This window comes from Oncorhynchus mykiss, chromosome 12, assembly GCF_013265735.2.
Source record: "Oncorhynchus mykiss isolate Arlee chromosome 12, USDA_OmykA_1.1, whole genome shotgun sequence".
Classification (NCBI taxonomy): Eukaryota; Metazoa; Chordata; class Actinopteri; order Salmoniformes; family Salmonidae; genus Oncorhynchus; species Oncorhynchus mykiss.
This window is the reverse complement of record NC_048576.1, coordinates 47732718-47757630: the sequence shown is the minus strand read 5'-3', so window position 1 is coordinate 47757630 and position 24913 is coordinate 47732718. Positions and strand designations below refer to the sequence as shown.

Here is a 24913-nt window from a genome sequence, read left to right as displayed (position 1 = left end):
TCCGTTGTCAACTCCGAGTTGTCAACTCCGAGTTGTCAACTTCGACGTCTACCCATGCAACACCAAGATGCCTGTCTGATTTCACCCTTATGTGTCTACGTCATTTAGTGTCACTATGGGATACATGCATAACATCCCAATCCCACCTTCTAAAAAGGCAACACTCCATTGTCACTGAAAGTAGCCCAATGGTTATTGTTACCTTTTTTGGTATACAGTATATACTGTCGCGGTGAAGGCGCCGTGCAGGATTACGCCACACTACATACCTTATTTATAAACATGTAAGAACATCTTTGCACAGTTGGAAAAGGATGTCGCAAACAACATATATTTTTTTCAAGTATGCATATTTTGGGGGTATCTGAAATAACAAACAAACAAAAAGAAACAGAAAGACAACCTCATGTCTACCTCAGTTGCAGTTGTTCTATATTTTATCTTACTACGCAAGGTATTTTGGACATGATAATTCCCAAGATGTTGCAGTTGTTCATCATGCTCCTTTGTATTTTCAGGTGGGGGGCACTAAGACAGGAGTGGTGCGCTACGTGGGAGAGACTGACTTTGCCAAGGGTGAGTGGTGCGGCGTGGAGTTGGACGAGCCCCTGGGGAAGAATGACGGTGCAGTGGCTGGAACCAGGTATCTCTCTCTCTCTCTCTCTCTGTGTGTGTCTTTCTCTCTCCCCCTCTCCCCACTTGATCTAACTCCCTCTTTATTTAAATTTGTCTGTCTCTCACTGTCTCTTTCTCACTCTCCTACACACACACACTCGCATGCACGCACACAAAAACCCCACACAGATCTGTCTGGCAGATCTAGCTGTAGGCCTAGTAGTGGCTTAAACAAATCTATCATGTGTGGTTTAGTGTCAGACGAGACAGCATCATTCTCTTTTTAGCTGCAATCCCACTGTATGGTGAATATTTAGAGCTAGGCCTTCCCCTCTGTAACACAATATTCAACTGAATTATTTCCAAAATGGTGGAAACATAAATCACTGTGCAAACAGAATATGACTTCACTCTCCAGAATATGACTTCACTCTTCTACCTACAAAATGAATCCCTAAATCAAAAAATAAAAATTGAGATGGAAAGTAGCTGTGCTACCATATACTAGCGGCAACATGCTCTACTTTCCTCGACTTACATATTTGATGTTTGAAATATGCCTTAGAAAGCTTTATTTCAATCCACTTAACTAAAAGCATGTTTTCCGCCTCTCAAAGTGATTGATTTCTATTAAAATACCTTTTAATGTGAAGGAATGCTCGACAGCAACTAGTCATGACTTGCATCACATTTTACAGTACTATATTATTAATGACATAATACATACTAGAACATTGATATAACTTTTCCAACATGCCACTAAAATGAATGTAATGTAATGTTTCCCAATAGTCTTGAAAGGCCAGTCTTAGTCCTCATTGCCACCTTTCTCTCATAACCTCTGATTAGAAAGGACTTGATTCCACTTGACATGATGGAACCTAGTAGTGAGCACCAATATCGATAAAAAAGTAAAAATAAAATATCAATAACAAGGCTATATACAGAGTCAATGTGCGGGGGTTAGTCGAGGTAATTTGTACATGTAGGTAGGGGTAAAGTGACTATTCAGAGATAATAAACAGCGAGTAGCAGCAGTGTAAAAACAAAAGGTGAGGGGGTCAATGTAAATAGTCCGGGTGGCCATTTTATTAATTGTTCATCAGTCTTATGGGTTGTGGGTAGAAGCTGTTAAGGAGCCTTTTGGACCTAGACTTGGCACTCCGGTACCACTTGCAATGCTGTAGCAGAGAGAACAGGAAATTCACCATGTATTTACGTCGCCGAGACATAGCATGGGAATCTTTGTCTAAGAGGGCCTCGGTCGAAAATACTAAATGCGCTATGAAACGCTCTCCAGTCGCTCCTTTACAGACATTGGGATGCATAGGCATGATGTCCAATGTCAATTACTCATTAATTATCCCGTCCTTCGATGTATTAACTATGGCCCACTTCCTTGCAAGGTAGAAGCAAAACATTTATTAAAAGAGCTAATTTTACTCAAACATTTTTAAAGGGTATTAGTCATGACTTTAAATAATAATAAATAATTTGGTGGGTGCTTATATTTGTCCTATTTCACATATCTATTAATTGGAAATTAGCTTTTTTGCACATCTCAACTCTCCCTGAGACACCTTCGGAGAGTGTTCGGCTACTGGCCCAACACTGTAACCGCTCGGCTACCCGCCGCCCTGTGTTTTAGCATGTACAAAGTAACACAAACAAAACAGATGACATATCATACATTTAAAAAAACAACCTAAAACAATGAAATTGACTGAATATTCACATTTCAAAAAATGGGCAAGACAAAAGATTTAAGTGCCTTTGAACAGGGTATGGTAGTAGGTGCCAGGCGCACCAATTTGTGTCAAGAACTGCAATGCTGCTGGGTTTTTCACACTCAACAGTTTCCCATGTGTTTCAAGAATGGTCCACCACCCAAAGGACCTCCTGTCAACTTGACACAACTGTGGGAAGCATTGGAGTCAACATTTATTTGATTTAACTAGGCAAGTCAGTTAAGAACAAATTCTTATTTACAATGACGGCTTATGAACAGTGGGTTAACTGCCTTGTTCAGGGGCAGAATGACAGATTTGTACCTTGTCAGCTCAGGATTTGATCTAGCAACCTATCAGTTACTGGCCCAACACTCTAACCACTAAGCTACCTGCCACCCCAGCATCCCAGTGGAGTTCATGCCCCGATGAATTGAGGCTGTTCGGAGGGCAAAGGGGGGTTCCAACTCAATATTAGGAAGCTGTTCTTAATGTTTTGTACACTCAATGAAAAGCAAGAGCATCCTTCACTCGTCTCATTCATTAGTAGGGGTGACCGGTTTCAGGATTTTTGGAGTCGACTCCGACTCCTGTGGTTGGAGTTAAAAGAGTCAACTCTAGTCCTACTAGGAAGACACATTTTGCATTCTAGGGAGGACTGACATGAACATGATACTGCCCATTTGCTTATCAACTTATAAAAGGCCTATGTTGTTTGTATATAGAAGGTGATGTGTAGGAACTAGAATATTTTAGTGATATTTCTGCTGTGCGCAGCCTTGACAGATTCCATGGGATGATGCGGTGCACTCTACGCCGATAAACCTATTATTTGCTGTGTTATGAAATGATTATCCAAGCATTTGCTTTATTCCAAAGGACGATTTGCACAGGATTAATTTTTCCAAATGGAATTTTTTTATTTTTTATTAAATTGACTCTTATAACAGAAACCTGGGGTAGAAGGTTTTATTCTAGGCTTAAAGATATTTCAACGTCATGTCTAGACGATGACAGGCTACACTGACAACTCATGCTTGGCAGACAGATGTATCGGTGTGTCTCCATAATATTTAAATTGAGGAAGTGTGATCATAATCATTATTTTTGTGATCCATGGTAGACGTCCTTCCAAGTAAAAATATCCCCCATTATGATTATTTGAGCTGCAACATTTTTGGGGTCTAAAACTTACCTTTCTGGTAATAAAAAAAATTAAATAGCTAAGGTGTACTCACTTCTGAGGACACAAGCTCAAATTCATACAAATATTCAGAAAATATGAAAAATCATGTATGACTTTTTTCCTATTCAAAAAAGTGGGGCCATAGGGCATGACATGATTGAAATGCTTTCTAAATATGGTAACAACAGTTTATTAGCACAAGAAACTCTGAGGGCTCGGAATAGGCTACCCACTGGTCACAGATGTCATTTCAACATCTAGTTTTGATTTACATTTGGTTGAAACATCACCATGTCATTGAATTTAGGTTAAAAATTACAGGTGAGGACTTTTTTTGCAAATCCAATCCCTTTTCCAGGTTGATTCAATGTCATCATGTAGATTTTATTTGTTGAAATGACGTGGAAACAACGTTGATTCAACCAGTGTTTGCACAGTGGATAGTTGTTACAATGTTGCAAGTTCGCAATAGCAACAGCTTCGGGCCGGACACAGTTGATTGATTTGGCATAATGTTGCAATTCACGAGCGACACTTCAAGTCAAACAGAGAGAAGGGGAGGCAGACAGGCAGAGTAGAGAGATTAATGCATTTTTACTTAGTTGACAATGGAAGTTATAGGACTACTGCTCTATTGACCTATAGGCTATCTCTGAGTTCCATGCGCTCATTTATTTTGCCGCCAATGGCTCACGGTGTATCAATGTGTCCATATGGCAGAAGCTGGTGCTCTTGCCTTAGTTGAGTTCTTACTTTCAGATTTGTATCATTTTAATTTAAATTTGTATTATTAGAGATAAATGAGAAATGAAAATGTTATTATTGAAATTAAACTGCAGATCGGTAGAAATAGTATAATAAATTGTAAATTTCCCCAAACTTGAAACTCACTCGCCGCCTATGTCAGCTACCCAAGTTTATCAGGCATTGTGTTATCTTGGAATATTCCGTCCGGATTTTCTTCTTAGCCATGGTCAGCTCAGAAATTGACGAATAGGCTTACAAACTTGAACTCCCCAATTATCATGGCAATTTAGCCCACTAAGTGGAACTCGCGTACAGCAGTCGTGTGTAGTCTAATTTCATTCCATAGGCTATTTTCCATTTTATCTGTACTGTTTTTAGGATATGGTGTGTTTGATAAGACGTTAATTCATATTCACGTCGAATTTCACGTTGTATTTGATATGCGCCACCATTTGGGCTATTTGATTGGAAACACACATGATGTAAAAAGTGTCTGTTTCATGACATTGAAATACATTTGGTTGCCCTGTAGGCTACAAAAAAGGCCAAAGAGGCTATATACTTCTACGTAGAGGCTACATTATTTATGTTAGATGACCTTGACAGAGCGTAGCAGTGCACCTCTCCAACTGCACCATGGAGAGGCACGGTGGGCATGGACAAGATACATACACTATACATACAAAAGTATGTGGACACCCCTTCAAATTAGTGGATTTGGCTATTTCAGCCGTTGCTGACAGGGGTATTAAATTGAGCCGACCACCATGCAATCTCCATAGACAAACATTATTAGTAGAATAGCCTTACTGAAGAGCTCAGTGACTTTCAACATGGCACCGTCATAGGATAATACCTTTTCCAACAAGTCAGTTTGTCAAATTTTGGCCCTGCTAGAGCTTCCCTAGTCAACTGTAAGTGTTGTTATTGTGAAGTGGAAACATTTAGGAGCAACAACGGCGCAGCTGTGAAGTGGTAGGCCTAGGGTTGCAAAGGGTCAAAAACTTTCCGGTAAATTTCTGGACATTTTTTGGTTAAACTATCCCCAATTTAATGGAATTGCAACCCTCTGCTGTCACGGATCCACCCCGGTACTGCTGCTCATTCTGTTCACCAGTTCCAGAAGTCGACGTCACCGGCCTTCTTGGCTTCACTGAACTGGATTCATTATCATCAACCCCATCAACCCCAGACTTTTTTGATTACGCACACCTGGTTCCCATTCCCCCTGATTAATACAGCATGTTATATATGTGCTCTCTGTTCCCCATTGTCCTTGTCTGGTATTGTTCCCCATTGTCGGGTATTGTTCCCATATCCGTTGGTTGTGTGAGTACCATTGCGTTGTTTCAGCTTTTGTGCTGTGTGTTTTGTGCATTGTGTATTACGGGTCTCATCCCGTGTCGTTCTTCAAGGTTTACCCTCGCTCTTTTGTTTAGGTACATCCCAGTGTTTTGTATACATGTTTGTTTTGGGTGTATTAAAAAACGCTATTATGTATCCCCGTGTCTGTCTCCAAATCCTTTATACCAGTGTGACATCTGCATGTACAGTGCATTCTTCCATCAAATGTAAAGCTGATTCTCAAGATCTTACACACTAATGAGATGCTATTGAGCCCACATTACTACACTGTCTGAGCCAAGGACTACATGCTTTCTGGTAAGTTTTGATTACAATACTGGGTGGGGTGAATATATTTTGTGACCTACATTATTTTTTGTTAACAAGTAGCAGTAGCAAGTAGCAGCCTACAGCAACGTGTGTTTAAATCACTACTAACTTGTTAACCATTTCTGCTAGTTACTTTTTGCTACCATGTGGGTTTTAGCTTGCTTGAGCCTGCTAACTGAGGAGTGTTAATTCACTTGTTTCCATATGTTTCATTTTAAAACATTTATCTTAAAAAGGAGTTGTTTAATCTAACTGCTTAACTATTTATCTGTACATGGGATTTTTATTTATTTAAATGAACTCATTGTTTTCTAATATTTACAGGAAAATGCCACGGGCACTATCTGATGTGTGGAAACATTTCACTGCAGCTAATGCAGAAGGAAAAGCTGAGTACATTTGCAAATACTGTGCCAAATCATATGCGAAGAATGCAACAAAGATGCAGAACCATCTGGCCAAGTGCATAATGTTCCCTCAGTGCTCACAACAAGCAACCTCTGACAAAAGTCCCTTTACTTCTATTCGAGGTGAAAATGATGAATCAGACACCTTATTGATAGCAACAGCTCGTGGTCCTCCTTCTCATTCATCAGATAAATGCTGATGAATGTCTTGCTCTAGCTGTGTATGCAACTGGTTCACCTCTGATGCTCATAGGCAATGTGTATTGGAAGGGATCTGAATGTTCTTCGCCCAGCATACACCCCTCCAACCAGACATGCTTTATCTACTCATTTGCTGGATGCAGAGTTCAACAAAGTTCAAGTAAAGGTCAAGCAAATCATATAGAAAGCAGACTGTATTGCAATCATCTCTGATGGGTGGTTGCATGTTCGTGGGCAAAGAATAATTAACTACATAATATCCACCCCTCAACCAGTATTCTACAAGAGCACTGACACAAGGGTCAACAGACACACGGGTCTCTACATTGCAGATGAGCTGAAGGCAGTCATCAATGTCCTTGGACCACAGAAGGTATTTACACAGGTGACAGACAATGCTGCGAACATGAAGGCTGCTTGGTCTAAAGTGGAGGAGTCCTACCCTCACATCACACCCATTGGCTGTGCTGCTCTTGCATTGAATCGGCTACTCAAGGACATCATGTCACTGAAAACAATGGAAACACTTCTGCAAGAGAGCCAAGGAAATGGTTAGGTATGTGAAGGGCCATTAAGTTATAGCAGCAATCTACCTCACCAAGCAAAGTGAGAAGAATAAGAGCACCACATTGAAGCTTCCCAGGAACACCCCTGAGGTGGTGTTGTCATCATGCTTGACAGTCTCCTGGAGGGGAAGGAGTCTCTCCAAGAAATGGCCATATCACAGACTGCCGATATGGACAGCTCTATCAAGAGGATCCTCCTGGATGATGTATTTTGGGAGACCGTGGTAAGCAGCTTGAAACTCCTGAAACCTATAGCAGAAGCCATTGCACGGATTGAGGGAGACAATGCCAATCTGTCTGATGTTCAGACTCTGCTTGTAGATGTAAGAGGAGAAATCCATACTGCCCTGCCCACTTCACTGTTGCTCCAAGCGGAGGAAACTGCAGTTCTGAAATACATCAAAAAGCATGAAGACTTCTGCCTGAAGCTCATACACGCCGCAGCGTACATGTTGCACCCCAAGTATGCTGGCAAGCGTATCATGTCTGGTGCATCAACAAGGCCTAGGGTGTCATCACTACTGTGTCTCGCCTCCTTGGCCTTGATGAGGGCAATGTTCTTGGCAGTCTGGCGACGTACACTTCCAAGCAAGGGCTTTGGGATGGAGATGCAATATGGCAGTCATGCCAACATATCTCATCAGCCACCTGGTGGAAGGGACTTTGTGGATCTGAGGCTCTTTCCCCTGTTGCCTCCATCATCCTCCAAATCTCACAAACATCATCTGCCTCAGAGCGCGACTGGTCCTTGTTTGGAACACACACCAACGAATGCAACAGGCTGACCAATACAAGGGTTGAAAAATTGGAGGCCATCCGGGCAAATATAAGGCTTTTTGAGTCTGACAATGAGCCATCCTCAACAAGGTTGGAAAGTGACAGTGAAGATGAGGCCTCAGAGTCTGATGTTCAAGAGGTGGACATTGAGGAGGTCCAGGGAGAAGACATGGAAGCCTGAGAGGAAGACAACCACACCTTTAGTTTCTAGACTATTATTTTATGTGTTGAAAATGTTTTTGGGAGATGGATCATTCAATGTTTCCTTTTTTTTGTTCAGTGAAATCATCCCATGTGAAGTCAACTCATTTAATTAAAGTTCAATTCGTAACTAAATAGTGTTTTTTATTTCTATTGGAAGGATTTAATCATTTGCGATTATGTTTACTTATGATAAGGTAAATATATCCGGGGCGGCAGGTAGCCTAGTGGTTAGAGCGTTGGACTAGGAACTGCAAGATCGAGTCCCTGAGCTGACAAGGTAAAACTCTGTCGTTCTGCCTCTGAACAAGGCAGTTAACCCACTGTTCCTAGGTCGTCATTGAAAATAAGAATTCATTCTTAACTGACTTGCCTAGTTAAATAAAGGTAATAAAAATATATCCAATGGAAAAAACAATGAAATGGTATTAATTTGCATATAATTCTCACAAAGTTTCCACCTCTGAATATTCCCCAAAATGTACAACCCTAGGTAGGCCACACAAGCTCACAAAACAGGACCGTTGAGTGCTGAAGCGCATTGCGGGTAAAAATCGTCTGTCCTCGGTTGCAACACTCGCTACCGAGTTCCAAACTGCCTCTGGACGCAACGGAAGCCTAGCTTGTAGGCCTATGGTCCTAAATGAAAGGGAAACAGATTGCCATTTGTAGCCCAATAGATCACTGAAATCAGTCAAACCGAGCTCAATAACTCAATGCATGCACACAGTCCTATTGAATATGAATTCACCTATATTGTGTGTAGGCCTATACCATCTTGATGTACCCAGTTTATCAAGAGATTCACCATTCAAATAAATTCTTACCGTTATTTAGTTTGTTTAAAATCAAAGTCAAATTGATTGTATTGATACATGGCTGTCGCTGGGAATTTTTCTCATCAAAAAGTTAACAATTCATTATATTTATTTTTGGCATTAAATGTCAACCTCCTTGACCCCCACAAATCATCATTAGCCCTTAAAAACCCATATCGGTCATTCTCTACCTCTGACCCAGGTACTTCCAGTGTCCGCCCAGGTTTGGACTGTTTGCACCCATCCACAAGGTGATCCGTATCGGTTTCCCCTCCACCAGCCCGGCCAAGGCCAAGAAGAGCAAGCGCATGGCCATGGGGGTGTCATCCTTGGCCCACAGCCCCAGCAGCTCGTCCATCAGCTCTGTTAGCTCTGTGGCTTCCTCAGTGGGCGGGCGGCCCAGTCGAACTGGCCTGGTGAGAGATACACATGCATGCATAGACATAAACCAACCAATGTATTTTCATGACTATAACTGCCAGTCTAATGGGGTGGTATCATTCATGTAAAGTGCCTTCAGAAAGTAGTCATACCCCTTGACTTTATTGAGTTACAGTCTGAATTAAAAAATGATTAAATATTTTTTTTTTTATCTCACCCATCCTACACATAATACCCACAATGACAAAGTGAAAACATGTTTTTAGAACTTATTGCAAATGTTTTGAAAATGAAATACAGAAATATCTCATTTACATAAGTATTCACCCTTGAGTCAATACTTTGTAGAAGCACCTTTGGCAGTGATTACATCTGACTCTTTCCGGGTAAGTCTCTAAGAGCTTTCCATGCCTGGATTGTGCAACATTTGCCCATTATTTTTTCAATTCTTCAAGCTGTGTCTAATATCCAACGTTTTGACAGACAAGCTGTCTTCATCAGGGTATAATGAAGACAGCTTGTCTGTCGAAACGTTGGATATTAGGTTATTACATTATTGCATCTGAGCGCCTTGAGTGTGTGGCTCTCCTTTTCTTTTTCAATCATTGCTATACAACCAATTTCAGGTCTTGCCATAGATTTTCAAGTAGATTTAAGTCAAAACTAACTCAGCCACTCCAGAACATTCACTGTCTTCTTGGTAAGCGACTCCAGTGTATATTTGGCCTTGTGTTTTAGATTATTGTCATGCTGAAAGGTGAATTAATCTCTGTGTCTAGTGGAAAGCAGACTGAACCAGGTTTTCCTCTGATTTTGCCTGTATTTAGCTCCACTATGTTTATTTTTTATCCTGAAGAACTCCATAGTCCTTAACGATTACAAGCATACCCATAACATGATGCAGCCACCACTACGCTTGAAAATATGAAGAGTGGTATTCAGTAATGTGTTGTATTGGATTTGCTACAAACATAAAACTTTGTATTCAGGACAAAAAGTGAATTGCTCTGCCACATTTTTTGCAGTATTACTTTAGTTCCTTGTTGCAAACAGGATGCATGTTTTGGAATATTTTTACAGTTGAAGTCGGAAGTTTACATACACTTAGGTTGGAGTCATTAAAACTCGTTTTTCAACCACTCCACAAATTTCTTGTTAACAAACTATAGTTTTGGCAAGTCTGTTAGGACATCTACTTTGTGCATGACACAAGTAATTTTTCCAACAATTGTTTACAGACAGATTATTTCACTTATAATTCACTGTATCACAATTCCAGGGGGTCAGAAGTTTACATACACTAAATTGACTCTGCCTTTAAACAGCTTGGAAAATTCCAGAAAATTATGTCATGGCTTTAGAAGCTTCTGATAGGCTAATTGACATAATTTGAGTCAATTGGAGATGTACCTGTGGATGTAAAAATCTGTCTGTCAAAATGTTGGATATTAGGTTATTAAAATATTGCATCTGAGCTCCTAGAGTGTGCGGTTCTCCTTTTCTTTTTCAATCATTGCCTCTTTGCATGACATCATGGGAAAATCAAAAGAAATCAGCCAAGACCTCTGGTTCATCCTTGGGAGCAATTTCCAAACGCCTGAAAGTACCACGTTCGTCTGTACAAAAAATAGTATGCAAGTATAAACACCATGGGACCACGCAGCTGTCATACAGCTCAGGAAGGAGGTGGGTTCTGTCTCCTAGAGATGAACGTAGTTTGGTGTGAAAAGTGCAAATCAATTCCAGAACAACAGCAAAGGACCTTGTGAAGATGCTGGAGGAAACAGTTACAAAAGTATCTATATCCACAGTAAAACGAGTCCTATATCGACACAACCTGAAAGGCCGCTCAGCAAGGAAGAAGCCACTGCTCCAAAACCGCCATAAAAAAAGCCAGACTACAGTTTGCAACTGCACATGGGGACAAAGATCGTACTTTTTGGAGAAATGTCCTCTCGTCTGATGAAACAAAAATAGAACTGTTTGGCCATAATGACCATCGTTATGTTTGGAGGAAAAAGGGGGAGGCTTGCAAGCCGAAGAACACCATCCCAACCGTGAAGCACGAGGTGGCAGCATCATACTGTGGGGGTGCTTTGCTGCAGGAGGGACTGGTGCACTTTACAAAATAGATAGCATCATGAGGCAGGAAAATTATTTGGATATATTGAAGCAACTTCTCAAGACAACAGTCAGGAAGTTAAAGCTTGGTTGCAAATGGGTATTCCAAATGGACAATGACCCCAAGAATACTTCCACAGTTGTGGCAAATTGGCTTAAGGACATCAAAGTCAAGGTATTGGAGGGCCATCACAAGCCCTAACCTCAATCCTATAGAAAATGTGTTGGCAGAACTGAAAAAGCGTGTGCGAGCAAGGAGGCCTACAAACCTGACTCAGTTACACCAGCTCTGTCAGGAGGAATGGGCCAAAATTCACCCAACATATTGTGGGAAGCTTGTGGAAGGCTACCCGACACATTTGACCCAAGTGAAACAATTTAAAGGCAATGCTACCAAATACTAATTGAGTGTATGTAAACTTCTGACCCACTGGGAATGTGATGAAATAAATAAAAGCTGAAAAAAATTATTCTCTTTGCTATTATTCTTACATTTCACATTCTTAAAATAAAATGGTGATCCTAACTGACCTAAAACAGGGAATTTTTACTAGGATTAAATGTCGGGAATTGTGAAAAACTGAGTTTAATGTATTTGGCTAAGGTATATGTAAACTTCCGACATGAACTGTATATTGTACAGGTTTCTTCTTTTCACTCTCAATTAGGTTAGTATTGGGGAGTAAATGCAATGTTGTTGATCCAGCCTCAGTTTTCTCCTATTACAGCCACTGCTGGCTTGCCTCTGAAGCTAAGCAGGGTTGGTCCTGGTTGGTCCTTGGATGGGAGACCGGATGCTACTGGAAGTGGTGTTGGAGTGCCCGTAGGAGGCACTTTTTCCTCTGGTCTAAGAAAATATCCCAAATTCCCAGGGCAGTGATTGGGAACCTAGAGGGCTGTCTTTCGGATGAGACATTAAACATGTCCTGACTCTCTGTGGTCACTAAAGATCCCATGGCCCTTATCGTAAGAGTAGGGGCGTTAACCCTAATGTCCTGGCTAAATTCCCAATCTGGCCCTCATACCATCATGGCCACCTAATCATTCTCAGCTTTCAATTGGCTCATTCATCCCCTTCCTCTCCCCTGTAACTATGACCTAGGTCATTGCTGTAAATGAGAATGTGTTCTCAGTCAACTTACCTGGTGAATAAGGGTTAAATAAAGTTAAATTAAAAACTCTAACTATTTTATAGTCACCATTGGCCTCATTGTGAAATCCCTGAGTGGTTTTCGTCCTCTAAGGCAACTGAGTAAGGAAGGACGCCTGTATCTTTGTAGTGACTGGGTGTATTGATACACCATCCAAAGTGTAATTGATAACTTCACCATGCACAAACGGATATTCAATGTCTGCTTTTTTATTTTTACTACTTATAGGTTTCCTTCTTTGCGAGGCATTGTAAAACCTCCCTGGTCTTTGTGTTTGAATCGGTGTTTGAAATTGCTCGACTGAGGGACCTTACAGATAATTGTATGTGTTTGGTATAGAGGTGACTTTATCAATATATTCGCATGTATTTACCCCCCAAAAATGAAATGCTAATTAGCTGCTAGTGTGGCTATCATAAAGAACAACAAATGCCATGATGATCTGGACGAGACTGACGAATCCAGAGACAATGGTAAGAATCTCTGGATTAACTGTAATGTTAGCTAAATGTAATAATGATTCAATTTGCTACATTTCTTTAAAAGGACAATTCCGTGATCTATCTTGTGCAAGTTTAAAAATGTACACAATACCTGTTAGCAAAAGTGTCAGCTTTAGATGACGTGCAGGAGCTTGCAGGGATTTTTTGTTTTTCATGATGTCTATTTTGATGCTAATTAGCATTATTCGAATCTGAGAGTAAATTGAGCTGAATATATTGATTAAAGTCACGTTGTCCAAGAGAGATTTACATGGTTCTCAAAACGTCACACCAGGGTAAGCCTACACAAAACACAGCCCTTATTTTATGTTTTTTTTAATGTTTTCCCTATGGGAAAAATTAATGGTGGAAAAATGATTGAAGTAATTTCCCTGTTTAATCTCTAGGTTTTATGGGTATTATAAAACCTCCACTGTGAGGCTCTGTAGGAATTAATGGATTCTACAGTATTTCAATTAAAGGACAAAATTACATGTATTTAAGTATTGCTTTGTTGTATTGGAGGACAGTAACATTAGTACTTTCCAAAACGTACTCGGAAATGTTTTTATATATTCCATTTTTTATGTTTAGCTCACATAATATAATTAAAAATATGCATTATTAAGATGTCTGTAGTATAATAAATGTGTCAAAAACAAATGTAGACATTAAATGCATTTCTATGGCTTTCAAAATATTTTTTACAACGGTGGGTGAGTGGCAAGATGGAGGCGTGGTGGTTTCAAAACAGCGCCCTCTGTTAGTCATCTAGTGTAGATGTAAATAATTGAGCGGTATGCACACACAAAAACTTGTCCCAGGTGCTGGATCAGAGAGGACAACGTAAAACAAAAAGTAAATCTGTACACTGGTATAATGCTCCCAAAGCGTTTAATTGCATTATACACATTTTTGCAGACCTGACAGATACAAACAGACTGAAAGATGAGACTGCCAGAGAGCAAGAGATGGAGAGAGACAGAGGATGGGAGAGAGATTAAGAGAGGGCAGAGAGGGAGACAAAGAAGACATGCAATACAGTGCCTTGCAAAAGTATTCAACCCCCTTGGCATTTTTACTATTTTGTTGCATTACAACCTGTAATTTAAATATAATTTTATTTGGATTTCATGTAATAGACATGCACAAAATAGTCCAAATTGGTGAAGTGAATTGAAAAAAACAACCAAAAAACAGAAAAGTGGTGCTTGCATATGTATTCACCCCTTTGCTATTAAGCTCCTAAATTAGATCTGGTGCTACCAATTACCTTCAGAAGTCACATAATTAGTTAGATTGCACACAGGTGGACTTTATTTATCTGTCACATGATCTCTGTATGTATCACCTGTTCTGAAAGGCCGCATAGTCTGCAACACCACTAAGCACAGGGCACCACCAAGCAAGCGGCACCATGAAGAACAAGGAGCTTTCCAAACAGGTCAGGGACAAAGTTGTGGAGAAGTACAGATCAGGGTTGGGTTCTAAAAAAATATCAGAAACGTTGAACATCCCACGGAGCATCATTAAATCCATTATTAAAAAATGGAAAGAACATGGGACCACAACAAACCTGCCAAGAGAGGGCCGCTCACCAAAACTCATGGACCAGGCAAGGAGGGCATTAATCATAGAGGCAACAAAGAGACCAAAGATAACCCTGAAGGAGCTGCAAAGCTCCACAGTGGAGATTGAAGTATCTGTCCATAGGACCACTTTAAGCCGTACACTCCACAGAGCTGGGCTTTACGAAAGAGTGGCCAGAAAAAAGGCATTGCTTAAAGAAAAAAATAAGCAAACACGTTTGGTGTTCGCCAAAAGGCATGTGGGAGACTCCCCAAACATATGGAAGAAGGTACTCTGGTTAGATGAGACCAACATTTTGATTTTTGACCATCAAGGATGGTCAATGCTATGTCTGGCACAAACCCGACATCTCTCATCACCCCGGGAACAGCAGCCCCACAGTGAAGCATGGTGGTGGCAGCATGCTGTGGGGATGTTTTTCATCGGCAGGGACTGGGAAACTGGTCAGAATTGAAGGAATGATGGCGTTAAATACATGGAAATTCTTGAGGGAAACCTGTTTCAGTCTTCAGATGGCTTTACAAAGTACAGATTATTTTATTTTTTTGATAGTTATGCACGTTCAAGTTTTCTGTTTTTTTGTCTTATAGTAAGGCAACAAAAGAGGAAAAATGCCAAGGGGGGTGAATACTTTCGCAAGCCACTGTACATGAGACAGGACACACACTGTATTTGGCACAATATAAACATTTTAGAGACAAATAACACACAAACACAGTAGTGACACATTACATAGAGTAGTTACAACACGTTGGGGACACAATTACTGATTATCATAGCACATAAATATGCAATATTCTTTTAAAGCTAGTATTGATATATTATCAGTATTGATGGAAATGTCTGTCTGTGTATGTCACCCCTCCGCCTCTTATCAGGCAGTCAGGTGACATATTTGGAAGATGTAGCACATTAGGTCAATTAACCTCAGCCAGCATTAGGACACCCTAATTATCACATTCTGGCACATCAGGTGGCCATCTTGGTGCTGGTAGTAGGGCTAAAGTACAGACATACTGTGTATACCCAGAAAACATGACCCCATTGGTCCCATGTGGGTATTCAGTGGCCAAGGTGAGCACGGGCTAGCCCACACCAAGCCAAACACAGGCTAGCCTACACCAGCTCAACTCGGGCTAGCCCGACATGGGCCAGCCCACACCAAACCCAACACTGTCATGGTTACACCTGTCACGAGAGGGCTGCAGATACCGTCCTAGAGACATTAACATCACTCAGGTGTGTCCTATTTACTCGTTATGATTTCCATGTTAAAAGGGGTGTGTTTTCTGTTGTCCTTTGCAGAAGCTTGAATTGTATACCGTGTACGGTTGTTTACTGAGTGAGTTTTCGAGACTTAGTGTGTGTTGTTTTTCTAGTGTACTTTGATCCTAAAGTATTCATATTTACCCTTAACCGCTGATTCTGCATCTGGTCTCTTCTCTGCACCTGGGTCCAACCTCACTACGTCACAGCAAGCTTCTGCCTCAACATGGACCCAGCTGAGATCACCCAGATCCAGAATGCTATAACCCACCAAGGAGAACTACTGTTGCGGCAGCAAGAACAACTCTCCCAAATATAAGAAACCCTCTGGGCACTTACCAATTTTGTCCAACCATGGCCCAACCCCAACCCAGGAGGAGCCAATGCCCAATTCTCATCACCCAGTGCTACAGGCGTCGCCATAGTTCCTCCAGGGAAGCTGTACCGGGAACCCAAGATCCCAGCCCCCGATTAGTATGACGGCCACCTGGGAGGATGCAAGAGGTTCCTCACTCAGTGCGCTCTGGTGTTCGATCTACAGTCCTCCTCGTTCCACACCAATCGGGCCATGATAGCCTATATCATCTCTCTACTCTCAGGTAAGGCCCTGGCGTGGGCAATGGTGGTGTGAGAACAGCAGCCACCATCCTGCAGCTCCACATTAGCCTTCACTGCCAAGCTGCGACAAGTCTTCAACCACCCAGTCAGCAGACGAGAAGCGGCAAGCCGACTGTTCAACCTACGCCAAGGGGCCAGACCAGTGGCTGACTTCGCCATTGAGTTCCGCACTCTCGCCGCCGGGAGTGGGTGGAATACTGAGGCACTGACCACTTTCCACCAGGGTCTGTTTAAAACTCCATCAAGGATGAACTTGCCGCTTGGGAACTGGGAGAGGACCTCGAGTCCCTGATAAAGTTGGCCATCAGGATTTACAACCGCATCCGAGAACGTGAAAGACAGTGCCTTTGACACCACCACCGGTTTCCGGAGCACCCCAAGCCCCCCCGAGCCTAGAATTAAGGAGCTCAGGCAGCTGGGACGCACACGTCTGAGCCCGCAGGAATGTGACCGGCGCATGAGCAACGGCTGCTGCCTCTACTGCGGAGGTCTCGACCATCTCCGTTTTACATGCCCAGAGTTGATGGGAAACACCAAGCTTGCCAGGACAAGGGGAGACCCTGACGAGCTGTGCAGTTACATCCCAGGTATACAGTCACCCTCTGACACTACCCGCAACCCTCCATTGGAACAACCGTCAGCACCACATTCAAGCCTTCGTGGACTCTGGGGCTTCACCAGAGAATTGCAAATCCCCTGCGTGAAATGTCCCATTCCTCTGCAGGTTCAAGCCCTCGATGGACGCACCATCGGCTCCGGCCAGGTGGAATATCAGACCAAGCTCATTCTACTGCAGGTTGGGGTGAACCACTCAGACTTCTTTTGATCACTTCTCCCGAGAACCCCCTTATCCTAGGGTACCCCGGGCTAGTGCTACAACCCACTATTATCCTGGTCCACAGGACACCTACTAGACTGGGGTAAGATCTTCCAGACTAAATGCCTAAGACCCCCACCAAGAGCCTCGCCGTGTTCCCCGGCATCCACTGAAGACCAAGACTTTTCCGCTCTCCCTCCCGAGTACTTTGACCTCCGGGAGGCCTTCAGTAAGAGGCAATCCGCCACCCTCCCTCCTCATCGTCCATAGTACTGCGCCATAGAACTCCTAACCGGCTCCACCCCTCCCCAGGGCCGCCTGTACTCCCTCTTGACCCCTGAAGCAGCAGTCATGGATTATTACATCCGGGAGTCGCTGGAGGCAGGTTTCATTCACTCCTCTACATCCTCAGCTAGTGCAGGTTTCTTCTTTGTGGGAAAGAAGGATGGAGTTCTGCGTCCCTGCATCAATTACAGAGGGCTGAACAGGATTACAATTAAGAATCGTTGCCCCCTACCTCTGATGTCTGCTGTCTTGGAGTTTGCCCATTGGGCCCAATTCTTCCCCAAACTGGACCTCCGCAACGCTTACAATATGGTGAGAATCAGGGAGCGAGATTAATGGAAGACTGCTTGACCCCGTAAAGGTGAGGGCGGTCACAGACTGTCCCCCATCCCGCCTCACTTAAACAAGTCCAGTGGTTTTACGGACGTTTTGACGTTTTATATGCAACTTTGGTGCGGGGAAGCACCTCATGTCCCAGAACCATTCTTGCTGGACCTGCGAGGCTGACCGGGCATTTGGGAAGCTTACGGGATCTTTACTCTCCGGACCCATTCTTGTCCATCCGGATCCTACCCGTCACTTTGTGGTATGCCTCAGACACCGGAGCAGGGGCGGTCCTTTTACAGCGGAACGAGGGGGACAAGAACCTGCACCCATGTGCCTATCTCTCCAAGTGGTTCTCGCCAGCGGAACGCAACAACGATGTAGGCAACCGGGAGCTCTTGGCAGTTAAGTGTGCCCTTGAGGGGTGGAGACACTGGTTGGAGGGGCACCTCATCCTTTTGTGATCTGGACAGACCATAAGAACTTGGTCTCCATTCAAGAAGCCAAGAGGTTGAACGCTTGCCAGGCTAGGTGGGCTCTGTTCTTTAACAGGTTCAACTTCGCACTAGCCTATTGCCCGGGATAAAATAATTAGAAAGCAGACCCCCTGTCCCGCCAACACAATGTCTCTAATGAGGAGAGGGACTGTGAGCCCATCATCCCCAGCTCCCGCATTGTGGCCCCCATGATATGGAGTATTGATACCACGGTCCGACAAGCCCAGACCAGAGAACCTGACCCCGGCTGGGTCTCACTACAGACTTTATGTTCCGCGATCCCGGGTACTACAATGGGGACACTCCTCTGAAATTAACTGGGCATTCAAGGATTAATCGGACACTGGAGTTCCTGAGGCGGAGATTCTGTTGGCCCAACATGATTGAGGATGTGAGATCCTTCGTTACGGCCTGCTCCACCTGTGCCCAAAGCAATTCCTTGCTCCAACCTCTGCCCATCCTCAGCCAGTCCTGGTCGCACTTGTCCGTAGACTTTATCACAGAGTTACCCCCATCCCAAGGGCTTTACCACTATCCTGGTGGTTGTCGAACAGTTTTCCAAGGCTGCCCATTTCATCACCTTACCCAAGTTGCCCTCAGTGAAGGAGACCGCTGATCTCATGATTACCCATGTCTTTCAACTACACAGACTTTCCCAGGACATTGTCTCGGATCGTGGGCCCCAGTTCGTCGCACGGTATTGGAAAGCCTTCTGCTCCCTGTTGGGGGCGTCAATGAGTCTTTCCTCTGGGTTTCACCCAGAGTCTAATGGGATAACGGAGCGGGCCAACCAGGAGTTGGAGAAGTTCCTCTGCTGTTTCGTCTCCACCCAGGCCAGCAACTGGATCAAGTTCCTCGTCTGGGCAAATATGCTCAAAACACACTGCCGAACTCGTCCACTGGACCGTTCGAGTGTCAGTCCTGGTTTGCCGAACTGTTGTCCTTTGCAGAAGCTTAAATTGTTTACCATGTGTTCGTTTCCTGAGTGTGTTTTCGAGACTTAGTGTTTGTTGTTTTTCTAGTGTGCTGTGATCCTGCTGCTACCGTTTCTCAGTAAAGTATTTATGTTTATCCTTAACCACTGATTCCTTGTCTGGTCTCTTCTCTGCACCTGGGAACAACCTCACCACATCACAAACATAGGCCAGCCCACACCAAACCCGACATGGGCCGGTCCACACCAAGCCCGACACAGGCCAGACCACACCAAGCCCAGCACCTAGAGGCTGGGGCTCATTAGAATATTTGGGGGCGTAGTTTGCACACAGTTATTTTTGTGCAACCGTGACTGAGTGTCATTCCAGTTTAAGTGTTCTGTTGTGAGATACCCATTTGTTTTTTCTTGTACACTGATGACGTCTTTATAAAGACGTCATCTGCCACACCCATTGCTGACCGGTGTACTAAAATCGAGCACACAACCATGCAATCACCATAGACAAACATTCACAGTTGAATGGCCTTACTGAAGACCTCAGTGACTTTCAACGTGGAAGACATGAACCTTTCCAAGAAGTCAGTTTGTCAAATTTCTGCTCTGCTAGAGCTACCCCGATCAACTGTAAGTGCTGTTATTGTGAAGTGGAAACGCCTAGGAGCAACAACTGCTCAGCCACGAAGTGGTAGGCCACACAAGCTCACAGAGCGGGACCGCTGAGTACTAAAGAACAGAGCCCTGACCTTAACCCCATCGAACGCCTTTGGGATGAATTGGAACGCCGACTGCGAGCCAGGCCGAATCACCCAACATCAGTGCCCGACCTCCTTAATGCTCTTGTGGCTGAATGGAAGCAAGTCCCCGCAGCAATGTTCCAACATCTAGTGGAAAGCCTTCCCAGAAGAGTGGAGGCTATTATAGCAGCAAAGGGGGGACCAACTCCATATTAATGCCTATGATTTTGGAATGAGATGTTCGAAGAGCAGGTGTCAAGATACACTACATTACCAAAAGTATCTTTAGTTCGCTCCTAATGTTTTTTTTCTAATGCTCCCAGACAAATGTCCTCAATAATAATAATTCAAATATCATGAAAGCCCCTTATTTCATGCAGCATATAAATAATTTATGAAATCCCCTTCTTTTTCTTGCATTTTTAAATTGAGTGTGCATAAAAAAAATTGTAATGCTGCAAGACAAATTTCCTCATCTTATTTGTTTCTCTCACCTCCTTCCCCCCATTCCTCCCCCTGCCCAACCACCCTTCCCCCCTACAAAACCTCCCCTCCCCCTCCATAGCTCACAGAGACGTCGTCCCGCTATGCCCGCAAAATTTCAGGCACTACTGCGCTGCAGGAGGCACTGAAAGAGAAACAGCAGCACATCGAGCAGCTGCTGGCCGAGAGGGACCTGGAGCGGGCTGAGGTGGCAAAAGCCACCAGCCACATCTGTGAGGTGGAGAAGGAGCTCAGTGTCCTCAAGGCCCAGCACCTGCAGGTAGGCAGTAACCTGAGTGGCAGTTTTTGTCATTGTGCCATGAAATTGCAAGCCCTCTTTTTGAACTGCTTTGGTCAGTTTTATGCGATAATATTGTGATGATTTCACTGTTTTAGGCTGAAACAGTGAGGTGATTGGTCAAATTCACAATAATTGTTGATTTTGCAAAAAAATATTATATCGCAGAATCCTGGGGGGACTGGCTTACTAGACTCAAAGCGGGGCTAAACTGTAAATAAACCATCTCTAATGCGCTTTGGTTCACCTGGAGATGTGCATTGTTCATAAACAAATCAGTCAGCAAGCTATTTCTGACGAATCAGAATCTCATGCAAGCTGAGCCTCACATTCATAAAGCCATTCAAAGCTGAATGTTATCTCTCTTTTCTAGACAAGGTGCATGCTAGTTTTTGCATTGCCCAGTCCCCTTTTTGGGTGGAGATTTCATTTACGGAGCAATGGAATAATATGAAAAATCCGCCCATCCAGGGCACTGGTGATGCAAAACTAACGTGGCCAAGGAAAGCAAGTCCAGCGCTCTCAACCAATCAGTATTTATAGCGGAAACAGAGAGGGTCTTGGCCTTTGGCTAGCCATACCTACGTTTATGTCTCCAACCATGCTGTCAAAGGCACACAGCTAGGAAATAAGCTAGCATTTATTTCACTAGAAAGTTGCTAAATGCATGCCAGACAAAGCTTCTCTTGTGCGTTCTTCACGATTAAACAGTCACCGTGGGTGACTCTTTAAAGAGCGCCTCAACCAGAAAAAAAACTAGTGTTTAAATCATGTGGCAGTAAAGAGGAAAGGAGGCAACATCAAAATCCTACTACGGCAAAGGGAGGCTTACTGGATATCGTATCTAAAACATTGACCCCTAGTGGTCAGAATATTGACTGATCTCATGCCCTTCTAATGAACAAAAAAAATGTTTTGAACCATTTCTATTGAAGGTTTGACATGGGTGATTTTAAATCGCAGCATAAATGGCCATGGACAGTGTAGACAGCATACCAGCTGTTGATATACAAATCCCTGTGATGACGTCAAGCAACACTTTCAACATGTCATCCCAAGAAAATCATACGGTCCAGACAGCTTCAGCAGGAAGGCACTCTGGGCATGCACAAACCAGCTTGCACTACCGTTCCAGAAGCTGTTCTAGCTGTCACAGGAGAGCGGGACAATTCCAGACTTATGGAAAAAGTTGCTGATTGTCCCAGTACCTAAAAACACCAGGCCAAAAGAAAATAACGACTTACGCCCTGTAGCCCTGACATCTGTACCTATGAAAACAAAAAAACAGTATTTCTGGTGTCTCATCCCAACTAGATCCAAACCAATTTGAATACCGCGCCTCCAGGCGTGTTGATGATGAGTTACTGGACAAGCTGAACATCATATATGAACACTTAGAACAGGCAAACAGCCTAGTGAAAATTGTATTCATTGACTTCAGTGGTGGACAAGCTTTTCAATTTGTGTGTCAACTCTCTACTGATCAAGCGGATCAACAGTTTCCTTGTGTGAATTGTACCTAACAAGTGAATTTCAACTCTGCCATCCCCACATCTAGAACGGTGAATACGGGAGCATCACAAGGGTGGGTACTTTCACCGATCCTGTACGCACTGTGAACGAACGATGGCCAAGCCTCTGAGCCAGCCCACACATTCTTTAAATATGTAGATGACACCGCTCTTATGGGTTTTTCCACCCAAACCAAGGTTTTGACAGAGATTACTGTCAAATTCGTCCAGTGGTACGCAATTCGTCCAGTGGTGCGCAGATAACTTTCTTGAAATAAACGTTAAGAAAACAAGAGATTGAAATTGATTTTTAGAAGGAATGAAACTGCACTATCCCCTACGAAGTTCAATTGGGAATCCGTCGATAGAGTGATCACGTATAGATATCTGGGAATCGAAATAGATGAACTGAAATTCAATGACTGTATCCTTGCAAAGAGATAGAAACTGCCACATACAATGTTTTTTTTACACAAACTGAACCATTTTAATGTTGATTGCCATATCCTACAACTGTTTTATAAATCTGTCCTGCAGAGTGCGCTGTCCTTTGGTCTGACATGCGTCTTTGGAAACATACGAGCACAAGACCATGTCAAGCTTCAGCGCTTGATCAAGACGGTGGGAAGGATAATTGATATAGACCAATAATCAGCCACCAGTCTGTACACAAAACCTATTCACCAAAAACTTGAAAGCATTTTACAGAACAGTACCCATCCCCTTCACTCAAAACTCAGTCGCAGCAGCCGTAAAAGTGGAAAGAGACTTCTTTAAGACCACCAGTGGCGCTTTTATAGCTCAATCTAATTCGTGCTGATAAAAAAAAAATCCATAGCTCTAACGGACACATGCTCAAACCCGCACACTTTTGACAGACTTAAACATCTGCAAATTATCGAGATATCAAAGTGTCACCAACATAAACCTAAACAATAGGCCTATAGCAAATGTAGCATATGGCACACATTTTTCAAATGCAATTAGCACTTTTCGGTAGTGCTCAAAGCATGCAATTCCCGAGAGCAGCATTTATTTTTCATCTCGAAGCATTGAGCCCAATCAGTGCTCCATGACAACAAAATCATAAACAACAGTGTAGTAACAGAGTTGGCTAGTCCTTAGTTTTTGTGTTATGCTCATGTAAAACAATTTGGCTAATCTATATTTCCATATTTCCTAGTCACTTGAAGATCCAGGGGTATTAAATATATTGGAATGACCGACAATCTGACACTTGTTTTTTTAAATGTAAAGATATAGCCTAATCATATTATAATCTGTAGTAGAAAGGCATGGGTAAGAAGAAGCCTCCATAACCAATCCAAATAGAAACATCAATCATCCATTTATGGCCAGCTATGTAAACTCTAACATTGACTTATCCTGCAATATGTCGTTAAATTTGTTATATTCATTTTGGCTCTGCTAATGCTTCTTATTAAGCAAGTTGACATTTATTGAGATGAGTCTTGTCCTTGAGGCAGAACCGAGCGATTTCCGCTAGATGGGCCACCTGCAAAATTGGCTATATTGTAAAAATGTATGAAATAAGACACTTGCTTTTTGGTCTTAATTTAAAGTTAGGCCTTAGGGTTAGCAGTGTGGTTCGTTATGTTATGACTGTGGCTGTGCCAGCTAGTGGCCAATCTGCAGAGCAGCCTCCAAAACAATATTTGTGATGAAAAACACTAACCTGCGCCCCTTAAAGGGAAAGTCATCGAAAACTTTATTATCCCACCAGGGGGAAATGAATTTGCTTGTGTGCTTAAAAAGACAGTATATAAAAACAGAACAATACACAATCAAATTAATTTGAAAGTGTAATAGCCTACACATTTACAGTGAAAGTACAATATGCTGTACACTCACGTGACCAATAGACTATCCATTGTGTATATCAGTTGAAGTCGTAAGTGTACATACACTTAGGTTGGAGTCATTAAAACGAGTTTTTCAATTGTTCAATCACAATTGTAAATGAGAACTTGTTCTCAACTTGTCTACCTGGTTAAATAAAGGTGAAATAAAAGATAAAAAAATAAATGATGGTAATTAGCCATAAAAGCCGTTGGGCCGTGCAAGGACAGTGGTGACAGTGTGGCTACCTCCAAAATAGCACCACATTCCCTATATAGTGCACTTGAGTGTGAACATGTCGTGTGCAGTGAAAAGGGGCATTTGAATTGGCACCATATCCCCTATATAGTGCACTACATAGGGAATAGGTTGTCATTATACAGATGTAGGATCTTAAATTGATCACTCTTTTGTTGCTGAGAATGTTTTTGCACAGCAGGAAATGCAAACTTGTAGTGTATTCAAGATTTAAAAAGGCTTCTAAGGTTTGCAATTTCCACATCAAAATATATCAAGCCCTACAAAAAAATGCCATTAATTATAATCCACATAATAATTCACATTTCCTGTTGCTGAAGGACTATTTTCCTGCTGTAAATAACTGGCTCAAATTAAGATCCTACATCTGTAGTTGCATGC

The 24913-nt window shown here is 42.7% G+C and overlaps 1 protein-coding gene across 5 annotated transcripts in view; it reads left to right on the top strand.

Moving 5' to 3' along the window:
- LOC110537702 (CAP-Gly domain-containing linker protein 2) overlaps positions 1-24913 on the top strand; it is a 78021-nt gene that overhangs the window by 33400 nt on the left and 19708 nt on the right. For all 5 annotated transcript variants that reach the window (XM_036937667.1, XM_021623950.2, XM_021623953.2 and 2 more), the window contains exons 4-6: positions 519-643; positions 9122-9335; positions 20688-20885. In XM_036937667.1, coding sequence (XP_036793562.1) covers positions 519-643; positions 9122-9335; positions 20688-20885 — 537 coding nt within the window. The remainder of the gene's footprint in view (positions 1-518; positions 644-9121; positions 9336-20687; positions 20886-24913) is intronic.